Consider the following 17,259-nt stretch of genomic DNA (forward strand, 5'->3'; position numbering starts at 1 on the left):
TTTATTGTTCTTAACTGTCAGTAAAAAAAGAAAAGAAAAAACTTGAGCCACCGTGCCCATATCTATGCTTCTGAGTAGCTGGGACTATAGGCAGGCACCTCAGTACCTGTCTCCAAAAGTGCTTCTTTTAACCCAATGAAGATTAAGAATTAAGTACAGAAAGGATCAAGAGAACCCAGGCCAATATAAAAGAACTCTCTACATATGTTTCTTTTTAAGATTTGACAAATTGGGCGGCGCCTGTGGCTCAGTGAGTAGGGCGCCTGCCCCATATACCAAGGGTGGTGGGTTCAAACCTGGCCCTGGCCAAACTGCAACAACAACAACAAAATAGCCGGGCATTGTGGTGGGCGCCTGTAGTCCCAGCTACTTGGGAGGCTGAGGCAAGAAAATTGCCTATGCCCAGGAGTTGGAGGTTGCTGTGAGCTGTGACACCACAGCACTCTACTGAGGGCAATAAAGTAAGACTCTGTCTCTACAAAAAAAAAAAAAATTGACAAATTGGCTTATAGAAGGACATCTTTGTAACAGCATTTTATAATGTATAAATGAGCAATGGACAGGCATACTTTTTTTTTTTTTTTTTTTTGTGGTTTTGGCCTGGGCTGGGCTTGAATCTACCACCTCCGGTATATGGGGCTGGCACCCAGCTCCTTGAGCCACAGGTGCCACCCAAGAGATGCGTAATTTTGATGACTGATTACATAACGTGTGGGATGGAAACATCTAATAATCTCAGATTCACAGCACTTGAAGGTTTCCACAGTTTATAGGAATAACTTTGTACTCAAGAAGGCTCTATGGCAGTGGTTCTCAACCTGTGGGTCAAGATCCACAGGAACTGTATTAAAGGGCCGCAGCATTAGGAAGATTGAGAACCACTGCTCTATGGCTTATCAGAAAGGAACTGAACTAGATCTTGCAATGGAACCAACCCAATGTCATTCAAAAGCCCCTTAGAAGTAACTGTTAGGCTTCACATCTAACCTCAAACTCTTAGGCTCAAGGATCCTCTTGCCTTAGCCTCCTGAGTAGCTGAGACTACAGGCCCCTGCCACACTGCCCAGCTATCTTTTTTTTTTGAGACAGAGTCTCAACTTTGTTACCCTCGGTAGAGTAGACCCTGGCGTCACAACTCACAGCAACCTCAAACTCTTGGGCTTAAGTGATTCTCTTGCCTCAGCCTCAGTAGCTGGGACTACAGGCGCCTGCCACAATACCCGGCTATTTTTTTTGTTGCAGTTGTCATTGTTTAGCAGGCCCAGGCCAGGTTCGAACCCTCCAGCCTGGGTATATGTGGCCAGAGCCCTACCCACTGAGCTACAGGTGTTGCCCAGCTATCTTTTTAGAGACAAGTTCTCACTCTTACTCAGGCTGGTTTTGAACTTCTGAGCTCAAGCAATCCACTGGCCTATGCCTCCCAAAGTATTACAATTACAGGCATGAGGGTGGTGCCTGTGGCTCAAAGGAGTAGGGCACTGGCCCCATATGCTGGAGGTGGCAGGTTCAAACCCAGCCCCGGCCAAAAACTGCAAAAAAAAAGAATTACAGGCATGAGCCACTGAGTATATCAGCCCACAAGACTACAAGCAGCCCATCCAGGAGGTGATAGCGGAAATGACCTATGGAGGTGTGGATTTTTTTATTTGAGGTCATTGGTCAGCTTGACAGTACTATAATGGCTACTCTGTTATGTTGTCATGAGGCATGTGGCACAAGTGTCATTGTAGGGGTCCCTCCTTATTCCCAAAACCTCTTGATGAACTGCTACTAATGGAATGCACTTGGAAAGGAGGTGTTTTTGTTGGCTATAAGAGTAAAAATTCTGTCCCCAAACTCGTGAGTGATTTTATGGCTAAGAAGTTTTCATTGGATACATTAATAACCAACATTCTACCTTTTGAAAAGATAAATGAAGGATTTGACCTGCTTTGTTCTGGAAAGAGCATTTGTACCATCCTGACATTTTGAGACCATACAGATGCCTTCCCTGCCAGCAGTCTTCAGCCTCCTCCATCCCACACCCTCTATAGCATAGACTGGGCAATGTCATTGATTCTGTTCTGCAGAGATGTTATCAGTCATTTACACAGGAGCGCTTTCCATAAGGAACAGAAATTGATATAAGATTATTTTTCAAGAAAATATTTAAAATCCAAGTGATATCTAGATAAGATGTTGAATATCACCTGGGGAATTGAGACCAGTAAATCTTCCTTCTTAATCATTTTACTTTTTTTTTTTGCAGTTTTTTTTTTGGCGGGGGCCGGGTTTGAACCCACCACCCCCAGTATATGGGGCCCACACCCTACTCCTTGAGCCACAGGCACCACCCATTTTACTTTATGTCACCTATCTCATTGAAGAAATAAACTTCTTGTGCCTTCTTGCAAAAAAAAATAAAAAAAATATATAGAATTATAGGTGTGAACCACTGGGCCTGGCCCTAGACAGAACTTTAAAAGCTCAAGGAAAGGCTCAGCACCTGTAGCTCAAGTGGCTAAGGTACCAGCCACATACATCAGAGCTGGTGGGTTTGAATACAGCCCAGGCCTGCCAAACAAGACAGTCTGAGCCACCTCTCGCTACATTGAGGAACAGCATAACAACTACAACCAAAAAATAGCTGAGCGTTGTGGCAGGCACCTGTAGTCCCAGCTACTTAGGAGGCCTGTGAGCTGTGATGCCACAGCACTCTACCCAGGGCAACAGCTTGAGGCTCTGTCTCAAAAAAAAAAAAAAAAAAGCTCAAAGAAAGATCAGGGTTTGAAATTTTCTTTTGTTTTTTTTTTTGAGTTTTTTTTATTATTAAATCATAACTGTATACAATGATATGATTATGGGGCATCATACACTCACTTCATAAACCATTTGACACATTTTTATCACAGTGGTTAACATAGCCTTTCCGGCGTCAGGGTTTGAAATTTTCGATAGTAATACATTATCCGTTACTAAAACCAAGAAATAAACCAGAATAGTCTCTTCTGCACCAAATATCAACCACTGAAACCCATACCATGCACGTACATGCACGCACACTGGGGCCCCTGCTCACAATGGGAATTCCAATCAGGGTTCAATCATAAGTTTCTAGTCAACACACCATATGATACAATTATGTACAAAAAAAGGCTGGGATTTTATTTCCAGATTGGCTTTGGGGCACCAGAAATAGAAATGGAGAGGGTTGTGTATGAAGTCTCCCTACCTCTACCACCCACTAAGCACATTTGAGATAGGACTGGGGCACGGCTTTTGGCCCAAGGCCCTGAAGGTCCCACTAGCTCTGAATGAGAGCATTGGGGTAGCCCCCAGGGGGGATCATCTCCTCCCAGGAGGCAGGGCCAGTTTGACAGTGTGTGACAGCTACCCAGGCATGAGGGACCAGTCCCTCAGGGTGGGCTGGGGTCAGAGAGAGAAGAGTAGGATTAAAACCACAAGAAGAACCCCAAGTAGCACCATGATGGCACACCATTGTCGCCGGTCTGGGGACAAGAGAGTCAGAAGTCACATGAGAGGGGGTATCACCTCTGACCTGCCCCCACTAGGACCTACTGGCACCTGGGGGACTCACCACTTGTCATGTGAGATACTTTGGCCATCTTCCTGAGGACACCATCCATCCGGGACTGAGTGTTGTCCATCTCATGAGCAAAGGCATCGAGCATGCTGCAAATACCAGGATGTAATCAGCTCCCAATGGGCCTAAGCACACCAGGATGGCTGAAGGCCCCTGTCCCTGGACCACATCTGGGGGCCTGGCCTCACATGCCCTGCTCGTCCAATTGCTCCCCAACACGGGCAGACACGTGTTTCAGAACCTGGATGCTTCCAGACACCATTTCCAGCTGTTGATCCTGTTGGTCTATAATTAGCTGCAGAGCAGAAGGGTGGTAGGGGTTGGCAGGGACCCCAGAACTGCCAACTGCTGCCTCTTCCATCCCAGGGCCTGGTCACCCACACAAACCTGCTGCATGGCCTGCTGTTCCTCAATGTAGCGAGAGGTGGCTGAGACTGCGCTGGCATCTAGCAGGTCACTGGGTGACTTCTGGGCAGCTGGCTTAGCTGCCAGCATCTGTGCAGACACAGACCACAGGCTCAGGGAGGAACACCTGAGCAAGGCTTGTTTGTGGCACATCCACAAGGTGCTAAGTCAGGAAGGCAGTCTCTGGGACAGGACAGTCTGGGTTCCCCTCAAGACAATGCCTCCCTGTGCCTCATTTTTCTTATCTATAAAATGAGGAGAACATCAATCCTTATTTCCTGGGGTTGGAATGAAGATTTAATGAATTAATCCATGGGGGACACACTAAGTGACCACTGCACACTAAGTGCTAATAAATATCACTTTTTATTGTTTTTTTGAATTATTATTTCAAAATGGAGTCAGAAGGCTGCAGACAGCAGCCCAGGTTTGAATCCTGTTTCCATCACTTAACTAGGTGCATGACCTCAATTGAGTGGCTCTTCCCAGGGCTGGCAATAGGCAAAGTGACTGCAAAGCATTCAGCAAGGAGTTATTATTAGATATATTTTAGATTTTGGCCTTTAATCCTTAAGGTGGCACATCTGGAAGATGCGTAGGCAATACAGGATGCCAAACTGATGAGGGCCTCAGCTCTCTACCCTTCCAAACACCTTGTGGGCTTATGAAGAGATGGAGAAAAACTGTTTTGTTTTGTTGTTGTTGTTGTTGCTTGTTTGTTTGAAGGAGTCTCACTTTGTTGCCCTTGGTAGAAAACTGACTCATGTAATCCTCTTGCCCCAGCCTCCCCAGTAACTGGGACTACAGATGCCCACCATAATGCCAGACTATTTTTAGAGATAGGGTCTCACTCTTGCTCAGGCTGGTAGGCTGGGGGGTTTGATAAGGGAAGACTGGACACACAACATGGAGGAGGATAGACGGAGGCGTCAGAGAGAACACATGTGCACAAGTGGTATCCACACAGGGCAGGCACACTCACTTGGGAATTGGGAGGGAGATACATCAGGGGCAGACAGATGTTCTCAGAGGCTGAGAGCACACACTTGGGTAGGTTAGGTAACATACACAAAGACAAAAGCAGACATACATTCTGAAAATAGCAGTGCACAGAGCAAATGGCATGGAAACACAAAGGAGATAGGTTATACAGCCCAAGCCCTCTGCTCCCCAACAGAAGACCAGCATAAACCTGAAGGAAAAAGTAGAGAGGCACCCACAGAAATGGCTCAAGTGTATGCATCCAGAAGAAGATGTAGGTAGACAGCCAAAAGACAGCTGCACACACAGCAGATGGGCACTGACACACACAGGGATCAGGCTTACTCATCACTCAGAGAGACTAGGGTGGCCATGTAGGGTCAGGGTGCCTTACCTCTCTATTATTCCTCTCCATGGAGGCTATGGCTGTTGGGCTGACCATATGGTCCTTCATTTCCTGGGGGTGATGACAACATTAGGGAGTAAAGACACTTTGACCTCCCTACGGCACCACTGCCCCAAGCTGTCTTCACCTGGACCGCCTCCTGCATTCTCTCCACAAACTCCTTTCTCTCCTGCAGGTCACCAGCTGGGAGCTTGAATTTGCCTGGATTGGATTCCACTATCCGTGAGCTGAGAGTCAAGGGTCAAAGCCAAAGCCAGATACCTCCCTCCCTCTACCGTTTCCCTCCAACCTCCACTCAACACCTCCCAAGTCTCCATCCAGTCTTCCCAAAGGTTGGCTGTATGTGGCCCCCGCCACCCCTGCAATGAGTTTTCTCATGCCCATCCAAAGCCCAGGATATCAATGGTCTCTTCCAGGTCCTCGAGGTCCCACTCAATGCTGCGCAGGCCATTCCGCAGCTCATTGGTCGTCCAGTCTAATTCCTCGCGTCTCACTGACGTGCTCTCCTGTAGGAGCTCGCACCAGCGCTGGTACAGACCACGGGCCGTGTTCACCGCCTTTTGCACCTCGCTGCAGGCAGGGGCACAGCGGGCGCGGCTGGGGACAGGCGGTCCTCTCGCCTACTCCTGCCTCCTGCTGCGCCCCCAAGCGAATGGGGCGTTCAGAAGCACCCATACCCTCCTTGCGTACCCCTCCTATTCGGCCTCAGGGTAACCAAAGCACCCCGGCGACCGTGCCCAGCCCGCCTGGCACGCTCTGGCCCGCACTCAAGAACTGGCTAGCTTGGGGACTGAGCGCCTTCCGCCCTCTCCCGTCGTTGTCACTCACCCTCGGACTACAAAAAAAGGGTCTTCGAGAGACATGGCAAATCCCTCTCCCAACCCCCACCACCCCCCAGGCCGAATCCCCTCCTGGCTAGGGTTTGCTGTCGGTTGTCTCCCAGTTTAGGAGGACGCACCGCCACCCCCGCCCCCGTCACACCACCATCTAGAGCGAGCCTCCAGGAGAGAAAAAGAGGCCTTAAAGTACAGAAACTTCCGCCCTCTCTGCGGCCATTTTGGTTATGGGCAAGACGGCTTCCGGTTCGCAAGTCCCGCCCCTCCGCCTACAAGTGCCTTATGGCGTTAGGGGCAGTGTCCTAGTTCTGTCTGGCGGGGTTTATGTCAGATCTCGGAATCTTGCTTCGAGACCTAGTCCCACGGATTTGTTGCTGGTCAACCTCAGTTTCCCTTCTGGGCAATGTAAATAATAAAACTCAGACGGCGGGCGGCGCCTGTGGCTCAGTCGGTAAGGCGCCGGCCCCATATACCGAGGGTGGCGGGTTCAAACCCGGCCCCGGCTGAACTGCAACCAAAAAATAGCCGGGCGTTGTGGCGGGCGCCTGTAGTCCCAGCTACTCGGGAGGCTGAGGCAAGAAAATCGCTTAAGCCCAGGAGTTGGAGGTTGCTGTGAGCTGTGTGAGGCCACGGCACTCTACCGAGGGCTATAAAGTGAGACTCTGTCTCTACATAAAAAAAAAAAAAACAACTCAGAGGGGATTATGACTAGGGGCGGGGCCCTTTCCATTTGTTGAATCTTTTGACAAACTCCCTGAGCTGGCACTGGGATTCGGTCCTGGGAGATCGTCCCAGCCTAGGGTCCCAGTAGCAGGTTAGAGCAGAATTGAAGAAAGTGATCCTCCCTGCAGGGGCGGAAGAGGAGCAGGAATTCTCCTGCTGGGGGGGGGGGGATTCTGCAAGACTCCATCCTCTTTTTTTCTGCCAAGATAGTGGGCTGATGCCTCGAGGTTGCCTTGGGCTGAGTGGCTGTGGCGGGGCGGGCACCTTTCAGAGCGTGTGTGGAGGTGGATTTTTCCGTGAGCGGAGAGTGTAAGTTCGAGCTCGGAGGGGGTTGTGGGAAGGGGTGTATTGGCTTTGAGAATGGTCTCCCGGGCGGTCCTCTGTGTGTGGAATCTCCGTCTGGGGAGGGGTCAGGGACTCCTAGGGTTGCCTCTGTGTGACAGAGGTGTCCTGTATGGCGTCTCTGGGAAAGAACTTCTTTGGGGGTGGTCATCTGAGCGGGGCGGGTCTCCCCCGGAGAGTGGTGGGTGGGATGCCTGAGTGAGTCCTGGAAGGGTCGCCCCTGTGCGTGTCACAGTCTCCGTGTGAGGTCTCAGATAGATAACGCCTGGGCTGCAGATGTCATTGTGGTGTCTCCATGGTGGCTGGCGGGGGGCGGGGGTGGGTGGGAGAGGGGCCTCATCCGGTCGCTGCAATGTGGCAACATAGCTGAACGGGACCAGGTTATGTGGGGGTCTTCTAGGAGGTAGTAATTGTTGAGTCCTCATGTGAGGAGGTGGAGCGAGACGGGACGTGAAGGGTGCTCCAAAGCAGGAGAAGGTCACTTGGGGGTGGGGGAGGAGGGCAGAAATAGGAAATAACCTGGGAGGGGGCCTGTAGGGGAATAACTGGCGTCTCCGTCGGAGGAGGGAGGGATGAAATAAAGAGATTCTCAGCGGGTCGCCTCTTGTGCTGGCAGGATGGTTACATAGAGCCTAGAGGAGACGGCGTCAGTGGGAGCCCTAAGGTAGCCCCTAGCCGTTGCGGGGTGATTTCATGGCCTCATGCCTAACTGGCCCCGGAGGGAAGGAAGTGAAACCTTCCTCTCCCTCCCCACCCGCTAGTTTGGAAGTGGGTCAGGAGGCCTGGGGCTCCAGCCAGAGAGCCAAGAGCAGAAAGGTGGAAGTGGGAGAGGAGAGGGCGTGTTCAGAGCCCAAAGCTCAGTTTTCCCAGAAGTCCGCAGCAGCTCATTACGGCAGTCCCGGCCCCTGTCCTTATATGGGCAGCCGGAAGTGTCTTGTGAGCCTGCCCTACGTCACTCTTTCCAAATTTAGCTGTAGAAGTCAGCCCGCGCCGGAGATGCGAAGGCTTTATGGCTGGTCTGGCGGGAGAGGGATGGGGGCTTCACCCCTTAAAGGGCCCTCACCACGAATGAATGGTAGTTTTCGAATACATTCTGCATCCTTTTTTTGAGGAATTGGACTTAGAGTTTTTGGAATGATCGCAGCTAGCGGAGGGTGAGGCTGATGCTTTCTATCTGCTCTTTCTCTACATCGCTTGAGTTTGCAGCTAGAATTCGAATCCCGCCTCCCGGGGCTCGGAGGCGGAGCCCTGACCGGTAATTTGGGGGGCGACAGCCACGTGTTCCCCGGGACTGTCATGCGGCTGGGTCTGCCGGCTTACAAGTGCCAAGCCCACCCGAGCAGCTCGCGTCTCGAGAAACCGAGGGTGGGGTAGCGCTGCTTGGTTCAGAGCGTGGGAGCTGCAGCCTGGGCTGCCCGGGGGTTGGGCAATTTCCTTCCCGAGCCTGCTTACTGCCTATAAACTAGGGACGTACGCTAGACACAGAAGAGCTGGAGTCCCTAATGGGCCGCTTTCACTCCAGAAAGTCCATTTTATTCGTTTAGCAAATAATTGGGTTAGTGATTCTGCCTTGGTTTCGTCACCTGAAAAAAAGCAGATATGTTCAATTAAGTAGGTATTAATAAAAGGAAAGGGTTTAACATTAAGTTCCTGGCACGTAGTAAATAATCTGCATGGTTATTGGTGCAGAAAATGTTCATTAGGCGCTTGATAGATGCTAGGAACAGTGAGTGCTCAGCTTGAACCTGGGTCTTCCCCAGTGCGAAGAGAAATTTGTCCCTAGGACCCACTGGGGCCGCCAGACGGATGTGGGCGGGCCATGAGTTCCACCTTCGGCACTCCACACTACACCTGCTCTGGTGGTACGGCTGGACTCGGAGAAAGGTGACCACCCCGAGAGCTCGGCGTGGAACAAGAGACGCTCCTTGCCCAGGTTTCCGTCTCTTTATCTCGCTGAGTAAATTGCACCCTGTCGCTTTAAGGAGTCTCTAGCCTCTGTGGGGGTGGAAAGCCAGGATGCCGTCTTCTGATTGGGCGGGGCGTCTCCGTGACGCAATTCAGGGTATAACAGCGCCCAGGTGGCTGGCACCCGGGCAGAGTGTCTTAGCCATATTACTGCGTCGTTTGGTGTGTGATAGAGGATTGAGCTAGCCGGTTGTCGGTTTGACCCTTCTCCTTGTCCTGTTCATTCCAGCAGTCCCTATTGCCCTCAACCGTGGAGTTGTCATGGAGGTGCAGAAGGAGGCACAACGAATCATGACCCTGTCTGTTTGGAAGATGTACCACTCGCGCATGCAGCGCGGTGGCCTACGGCTGCACCGGAGTCTGCAGCTGTCGCTGGTTATGCGCAGCGCTCGGGAGCTCTACCTCTCAGCCAAGGTGGAGGCCCACGAGCCGGAAGCATCCTTTCAGCCAGCCCACTCCTCTGACCCTCTCCTGAACCCGCCGCGGGAAGCGGGAGCCGGAGCCCTGGACGGTGAGCAGCCCTCCCTGGAGCCCATAGACACGCAGGAGGCGCCGAGAGCTGAGGAGGTCTCTGGCTGTGGTGCCCCGCGCCCCGCCAAAGGGAACCGCAAGCGGCGGAGCAGCAGCCTTAGTGACGGAGGGGACGTCGGACTGGTCCCAAACAAGAAAGCCCGTCTGGAAGAAGAGGAGGAGGTGGAGGGGGTGTCATCGGAGGTCCCTGATCGCCTGCAGCCCTCTCCAGCCCAAGCCGAGGGCGCCTTTCCTAACCTGGCTCGCGTCCTACAGAGGCGCTTCTCCGACCTCCTGAATTGCAACCCAGTGGCGCCCCCGACGGCGCCGCCCGCCTGCGAGGCAAAGACGGCCTGCCGCCCGGCGGACAATCTCCTGAACGTGCTCGTGAGGGCCGTAGTGGCCTTCTGAAGATCCCGAGCAGCGCTACCAGAGCCCAGAGCGCGGGTCGCTTTGGCCCAAGTGCACAGACCCGAGGCGAGCCTCCTGCTTCCCTGGGGGAGCGCCCGCAGAAACTGTGGAGAGAAGCCGTCGCCGCCGCTGGGCTGTTGAGAGGCCGGGAGAGGAACTCTGTCCCCAGGGAGCCGTCGCTTTACGTGTACAGCAACGGCAACGAGAAGTCTGAGCTACGGGCGCTGGCGCCTTCCACTGGGACCTGCCGCGCCCACAGGTGCTGTCTTAACGGACTGGGACGTGAAACTTTCCCTTTCTTTTTGGACTGGGAAAGGGAAGCCTTGGTTCTTTAATCTCCTCAGGGTCGGACTTTATTTTTTTACTGGGGGCTGTGTTGCTCCTTCAAGGATTATCAATAGTTGGTGTTTGCGTTTCCAACCTCGGAGAATTCCAGGCACTCCCCTTCCCCTTCCACTGACATTCTTGTGCAAGGGGTTATCTTATTGTTGCGTCATGGGGCAGACGTGGGGAACTTCCTGCTGCCTTGAGTGGGTGTGGGGCCTGGGAGGAGGTTCTGGGATGTGAGCCTACCCTGGGAGTGGGAGGAGAGTGGCGCGAGTCACTTCGCCCGGGCATGCTGCTGGTTAGTTGCCTTGCGTTCCTGAGCCTTCGGTTGGGAGCAGTGGGGTTTGATATTCATTTTTTTTCTCATCTGATGCGTTAGAGGTGGCGAGTGTGTTCCCAGTTGCAAGTGTAACCCTCCCTCAGACAAAGGGATGCAGTCAACCCAGACATCCCATTCCGAATCACGAAAATACAGAGGGTGGTGGTAGAGGAAGGCGGTGTTCAAAGCATTGTGTAAAGCTAATAAGCTGGGACCAGTTACTGGTGAAGACAGGGCCAGTTTTGGGAGGGGGTGAATTCTTGCCAGAGAGTTTCTGAGGATCTGTTTACTTTTCTCGTGGTGGGTTCTTTTAATTCCGTCTATCTGGAGTTTTTTGTTAGACATATCAGATAGGAAAATAAAGACCATTTGAGTAAAAAAGTGCTGTCTGGTTTTCTTCCCTGCTGGGGGAGGGGTGGGGTTAAAGGGTCAGGCACAGGCGGTGGCTGGCTAGGGCCCCAGGAACCGGTCAGACCGGCTACCACGTGGGCAGGAGCGGGCTAAGCCTCCTTTGCCCCAACACTTAATGTGCTGGTGGCACTCCACTCCAACTCCCCGTTGACCCTCCTATTTGGAGGTTTCCTGGAAACTCCCCTACAACGCAGCGGGTAATGGGGAAAGAGGGCTTTCTGAGATTGACGATTTGAGAAGATACTTCCTGGTACTGTGTTCAAGCAGAGTTGGGGGCCCATACCTCCTTTGGAACCTTGAAGGATGGCAGATCTCGCTCCTCCCTACCCTCAACAGAATCAGTTCTGGCGGAGCCTGGGAGGGAGCTGAGTGTGTCAGCTTTTCAGTGACCTTAATACTCCAATTCCAGTCTCTGGCAGGAAGGTGAGCTCCTAGTCTGTTTCCCCATCTGTAAAATGGGCTTTTCTTTTTTTGGTAGAGACAGAGTCTCACTTTATCGCCCTCGGTAGAGTGCTGTGGCATCACAGCTCACAGCAACCTTAGGGATTCTCCTGCCTCAGCCTCCCAGGTAGCTGGGACTACAGGCCCCGGCCACCACACCCGGCTATTTTTTTGTTGCAGTTCGGCCGGGGCCGGGTTTGAACCCGTCACCCTCTTATATGGGGCCGTCGCCCTACCCACTGAGCCACAGGCGCCGCCCTGAAATGAGCTTTTAAATAGCTTTCCCACTAAGGGTTAGGTTTAGAAATGCCGGGGAGGTTTATGAAGCGAGTGTATGATGCCCCATGATCATATCAATGTATACAGTTATGATTTAATAAAAAAAAAAAAGAAAGAAAAAGAAATGCCGGGGAGGGTGGCGCATGTGGCTCAGGGAGTTGGGCGCTGGTCCCATATACCAAAGATGGCAGGTTCAAACCCGACCCTCGTCAAAAAACTGCGAATAAATAAGAAATGCCGGTGAGAGCCCCAGTAATTTGCTTGAGTCACGCCCCACCCCAAATTAAGCCACCCACAGAGCAAGAAAACCTTCAGGTTTCCCCTGCTTTGTTTTAGGAGAGGTGCTGCTGGCGTGGCTTCAGGGTAAGGGGAACGGCCCTTGAGAGGTCAAAGGAGCGGCAGGTGCGGGGAAAGGAGGCGGCGGGAGTCTCAGTTAAAGGGCTCGCCCGCCTCGCCTCCCCTCAAACAACTGCTTCGCCGGCCCTGGCTTCCCGTGACCCCCTGAGGCCGGGGGTAGAAGGAGGGTGCGGTGGAGGGGCAGACCGGCTCCAGAACGTCGTCTGAAGCCATCTTGGACCTCTGGCTTCCCTCCCTAGTAGATGGTGAAGGGGGACGCAACCCTAGGGCCCCCTCCCCCGGATATCTAGCTAAACTCGTCTCTTACGCTGCCTAATTCCTTCCAGGAAAACGTAGAGGACTTATAGCACTACCCACTCTGAGTCCCAACCCTTAAGTACCCAAGGGGACGTAGAGGCACTGGAGCCCCACACCCTGGGCGGTAGCTCAAGGTACCGGCATCGAAGCAACCCCCTGCGAGCCTGGCCCGGCCCGGGAAGGCCCCGGCGGCTAGGAACAGGGCCGCTTCGCATCCTATCGCAGGAACCGCCAGGCCCTTCCTTCCGCGGGAAGCCACTTGGCCGACCCTTGCCCCCTGTTGGGCCGCTTAGGGGTTTCCGCTGGCGATCACTTGGGCTGGCGGCTAGAGGTGATGGGACAGAAGACCTGGCTGGAGTAATCCCCCTACCCTCGGTGCCTGTGGTTCAAGCGGCTAAAGTGCCAGCCACATACACCTGAGCTGGAGGGTTCGAATCCAGCCTGGGCTGGCCAAACAACAATGATGGCTGCAACCAAAAAATAGCTGGGCGTTGTGGCAGGCGCCTGTAGTCCCAGCTACCTGGGAGGCTGAGGCAGGAGAATCACTTGAGCCCAGAAGTTGGAGATTAGCTCTCTACCCAGGGTGAAGGCTTGGGGCTCTGTCTCAAAAAAAAAAGAAAAAAAAAATCGCCCATATACCAGAAGTGGAGGGTTCAAACCCAGCCCCGGCCAAAAAAAGAGAAAAAAAAAAAAGTTATATCCATCTCCAAGACCCCATTTGACCCACTACAATAGGCAAAATTGAAAACTTGTCACAGACACACGCCATTGGTGAGAACTGGAGTAATTGATTGGACAATAGCTGTGAAAATTAAAAGGTCAGGGTGGTGCCTGTGGCTCAGGGAGTAGGGCGCTGGTCCCATATGCCAGAGGTGGCAGGTTCAAACGTAGCCCCGGCCAAAAACCACACACACAAAAAAAGAAAATTAAAAGGTCATTTACTCTGCAACCAGAAGATTCCCCAGGGAACCCTAGGCCTGCAACAAGAGGCTCCAGAAGGGTGTTTGCTGCAGCACTGTATGAAATTGGCATAAATTGCAAATGGCCTACATGCCCAACCAGCCAGCTTAATGTGGACTATCCTTGGCTTCTCCCTAGAGAATATCAGGCCTGAGCTAGATGGATCTACACACACAGGCAACACAGGGAACCTAGAACCATGTGTGAGTGACAGCCAAATGGCCAACTCTACAGGCTTGCTGTGCAACCCTGAGCAAATCACTTCACCTCTGGGTCTCAGTTTCTCTGGCAGTAAATTAGGGATAATATAAGTCCCTGCCAGGGCGGCGCCTGTGGCTCAAAGGAGTAGGGTGCCGGCCCCATATGCCGGAGGTGGTGGGTTCATAACCCAGCCCCGGCCCAAAACTGCAAAAATAAAAAAAAATAAAAAAAAATATATAAGTCCCTGCCTTCTTGCAGAAATTGGGGATAAGTCCATGCCTCCTTGCAGAAATTAAGAAATTAACACGCATGATATCATGCATATTCAGTGCTTAGCATAGTGCCTGAAACAAAGAAAATGGTGTTATTTTATTATTATTAGGGCTTAGGATAACAGCACTGGACATTTAAAAACAAATATAGAAATCCAGGTATAGGCCAGACATGGTGGCTCATGCCTGTAATCCCCATACTTGGAGGCCAGGGGGATCATTTGAGGCCAGGATTTCAGACATCAGGCTAGGCAACATAGTAAAATCCTATCTCTAAAGGCTAGGCACGGTGGCTCACACCTGTAATCCTAGCACTCTGGGAGGCCAAGGTGAGTGGATTGCCTGAGCCCAAAAGTTCAAGACTAGCCTGAGCCACAGCAAGAAATCGTCTCTAAAAATAGCTGTTCTCCTAGCTGTCCTCGAGTCCATCCTCACTTTCTTCAGGTTTCTACTGAAATGTCTGTCACCTCCTTGAGAAATCTTTCTTTGTCTGCCCAATATAACATAACACACTAATCACTGCCTAAAATCATGTTTTATTTAGCATCTGCATCCCAACTCAAATGTCAATTCCACCAATGCCCAGTCCAGGCCTGAATGAATGAATGAGGTTGTTTCAGGCAAATAGGTGCTAAGTGTTTAATATTTATCATCTCATTTAATAGGTGCCTTTTCCGTGGTGCTTAAATAGAATTTCCCAAACCTCACATCGTTAAGGGTTAGGATATTTGCAATATCTTCATAGCAACCACACTATTATTTTTTTAGAGACTGGATCTCAATATGTTGCCTAGGCTAGAGTTCAGTAGCTATTCACAGGTGTGTCACCATAGCTCACTGCAGCCTCAAACTCCTGAGCTCAAGAGATCCTCCCATCATAGCCTCCCCAGTAGCTGGGACTACAGGAGCAGGCTACCTCACCCAGCTAACAGTGCTACCATTTATCTAATATTTTTCTCTGACTTAACCCACTTGTTAATCACTCAACATACTTAGAAGGTAACTGTTTGAAAAAGTTACAGTGAAAACAAAACAATGTCATAAGATCCTGCTGAAACAGTAGCCAATGGGTTATAAAGAGAGATTAGTCAATGTCAAAACACATTGTTACCAAGGAAAAAAAAGTATCCTTGGGCTGAGAAGGATGCAAGCTGAAAAGAGAAAAACTCTGAGGGGTTCATTCCCTGCTATTTAAATAACATTGAATCATTTTGCCACCCTATCCCAGAGTCTGGGTAATCCTGCTTCTGGAAGAGGGACAAAACTACCCTTATCTGTAAGATCCTGTTTGATGTGGGGCGGCTCCTGTGGCTCAGTCGGTAAGGCGCCGGCCCCATATATCGAGGGTGGTGGGTTCAAACCCGGCCCCAGCCAAACTGCAACCAAAAAATAGCCGCGTTGTGGCGGGCGCCTGTAGTCCCAGCTACTTGGGAGGCTGAGGCAGGAGAATCGCCTAAGCCCAGGAGTTGGAGGTTGCTGAGAGCTGTGTGAGGCCATGGCCCTCTACTGAGGGCCATAAAGTGAGACTGTCTCCACAAAAAAAAAAAAAAAGATCCTGCTTGATGTGGACCCAGCCCATCTCTGGCCTAATCTTGCATCACCCTCTGGCCACACTGACCTGCTTTTTATTGCTCATACTTCTACAATTATCCTAGCCACATGGCCTTCTCTTTTCCACTGTCTTGTTCGCCTAGCTAAAGGCCCTAGTTTAGCTCTCAGGGCAAATCCTCAGGGAAGTGTCCCTGTCTGCTCCCCATTTTGGCCCAAGACCCCTATATTTATTGATATTCAGATGAAGAGCTACTTTAAAACATTTTTTTTATTTTTGGTAAGATTTATCACAGCTGTGATTTTACTTTTGTTTCTGGGTCTGTCTCCTCTTTAGACTGCAGTCTCCACCATGAGGAGGGAAGGGACTGTGTGTAGCGCTTATCTTAAGTAGTTTTTGTGAATGAATGATACATTTGCAACCTTCCTTTAGGTTCTGTTCTTTTAACTTCCACTTTTTACAGATGGGGAAACTAAGGTCTTGAGAGAATCGCCCTGCAAGAAGATAAGTAAGGGGCAGCTTTAGTCGTGTCTCTCATTCTGACGTCCCATTCTCCTCCCTCCGCCCCCCATCCCGGACTTGTGCAACGCAAGGGAAGGAAGCCCCCGTTCAGCCTATGTGGATCTGGGAAAGGCCACGCCGCAGGTCCGGACCAGCCCAGAAGCGGCACGCTGACCGGTTTACCTGGTTCCGGGGCTCTGGGCAAGGTCCAGCCGCCCGAGGGAGGGCACGACACAGGCCACGCCATGGCCCACTTGTTAGGCAGGCAGGATAGGGACTTAATCATAGCGCGGAAATCTGAGCCTGAGGCCGGGCGCTAGAGGTAGGTAACTAGTCAACAAGCGAGGGGCAGAGCAATCTAACGACGCTCACAGCCAAGGGGCGATATATGCAAAGTAGTCCCGCCTCGCCCTCTTCTCCGGGTCCCGCCGGGGCGCTACAACCAGAGACTTCCAAGAACTCCCAGAGCTGTCCTTGGTCGGGGCCACGCCCCTCGCCCCCAAAAGGGTTCCTTCCGGATTCCACTCACACCCCCAGTGCTAGGTCCGGACGCCGGGGCGGGGCTTAGGGGCAGGGAGGGGAACGCGGGGGCGAAGGCTGCGCCGGGGGCCTGGGGACCCAGGGGCTGGGAGGTCGGGGCCCGCGGGGTTTCGGCTCCAAACCAGGTAGACGGCCGCAAAGGCGGAAGAGAAATGGGGCTTGCTACAGTTTGAGGCTCACGCTGCCGGCTTTGGCCTAGCAGGTGCTGAATCCCCTTACCTGTGTTCAGGGAGCCTATAACCCTCACGCCAGTGTCTGGTGGAGCTCAGACCCACACACCTGTGTTTTGGGGAGCCCAGATCTTCCCCACCCAAGTCTAGGGCAGCCCTAAACCTAGTTAGGGCTAACTCCTAACCTTCTGTAGATTTCCTAAGCCTCAGCCTGGGAGATTATATTGCCCACCTCTGTGTTAAAAGAAGCTGGGTTTCCTCGAATTGGTGTCCAGGAAAGTCGAGCCTCCCTGGTCCCTGCCTGACTATTTTGGGGAACCCCTTTCTCAGCAGAAATCCTCTGGGCCCCAGTCTGGTTGTTCCCGGCCCAGTCTTCCAGCCTGCTGGCCCAATTGGCCCTAGATCAACTCCCCCAACCCCAGTACATCGTTGAGTCTCAGTTAAGAAATAATCTCGGGTGGCGCCTGTGGCTC

General features: G+C 52.0%; 2 protein-coding genes across 10 annotated transcripts in view; one reads left to right on the top strand and one right to left on the bottom strand.

Moving 5' to 3' along the window:
* Positions 1-6,405, bottom strand: part of STX10 (syntaxin 10) — a 31,249-nt gene extending 24,844 nt beyond the window's left edge. Inside the window, exons 1-8 of one of the 3 annotated variants that reach the window (XM_053582251.1) lie at positions 6,204-6,402; positions 5,776-5,945; positions 5,503-5,597; positions 5,364-5,426; positions 3,971-4,078; positions 3,772-3,878; positions 3,578-3,672; positions 2,843-3,488 (exon numbers count right to left, since the gene is read on the bottom strand). In XM_053582251.1, coding sequence (XP_053438226.1) covers positions 3,412-3,488; positions 3,578-3,672; positions 3,772-3,878; positions 3,971-4,078; positions 5,364-5,426; positions 5,503-5,597; positions 5,776-5,945; positions 6,204-6,238 — 750 coding nt within the window. In that variant the 5' untranslated portion in view covers positions 6,239-6,402 and the 3' untranslated portion in view covers positions 2,843-3,411. Of the gene's footprint in view, positions 1-2,842; positions 3,489-3,577; positions 3,673-3,771; positions 3,879-3,970; positions 4,079-5,363; positions 5,427-5,502; positions 5,598-5,775; positions 5,946-6,203 lie in introns of those variants that run through there. The other 2 variants (XM_053582252.1, XM_053582253.1) reach the window with 2 other exon arrangements.
* Positions 6,406-6,538: 133 nt separating this feature from the next.
* On the top strand, positions 6,539-11,176 carry IER2 (immediate early response 2). Of its 7 annotated transcripts, none has more exons than XM_053586315.1 (3): positions 8,242-8,351; positions 9,060-9,209; positions 9,471-11,176. In XM_053586315.1, exons 1-3 carry the CDS (start codon positions 8,273-8,275, stop codon positions 10,160-10,162), a joined length of 921 nt encoding a protein of 306 aa, XP_053442290.1. In that variant the 5' UTR covers positions 8,242-8,272; the 3' UTR covers positions 10,163-11,176. The 7 variants fall into 7 exon arrangements, with proteins under 7 accessions (XP_053442295.1, XP_053442297.1, XP_053442290.1 ...); XM_053586319.1 differs by having other exon boundaries at positions 8,319-8,430; XM_053586318.1 differs by lacking the exon at positions 8,242-8,351 and adding an exon at positions 8,397-8,531.
* Positions 11,177-17,259: the final 6,083 nt, after the last annotated feature.

The sequence above is a fragment of the Nycticebus coucang genome, chromosome 3 (assembly GCF_027406575.1).
Source record: "Nycticebus coucang isolate mNycCou1 chromosome 3, mNycCou1.pri, whole genome shotgun sequence".
Classification (NCBI taxonomy): Eukaryota; Metazoa; Chordata; class Mammalia; order Primates; family Lorisidae; genus Nycticebus; species Nycticebus coucang.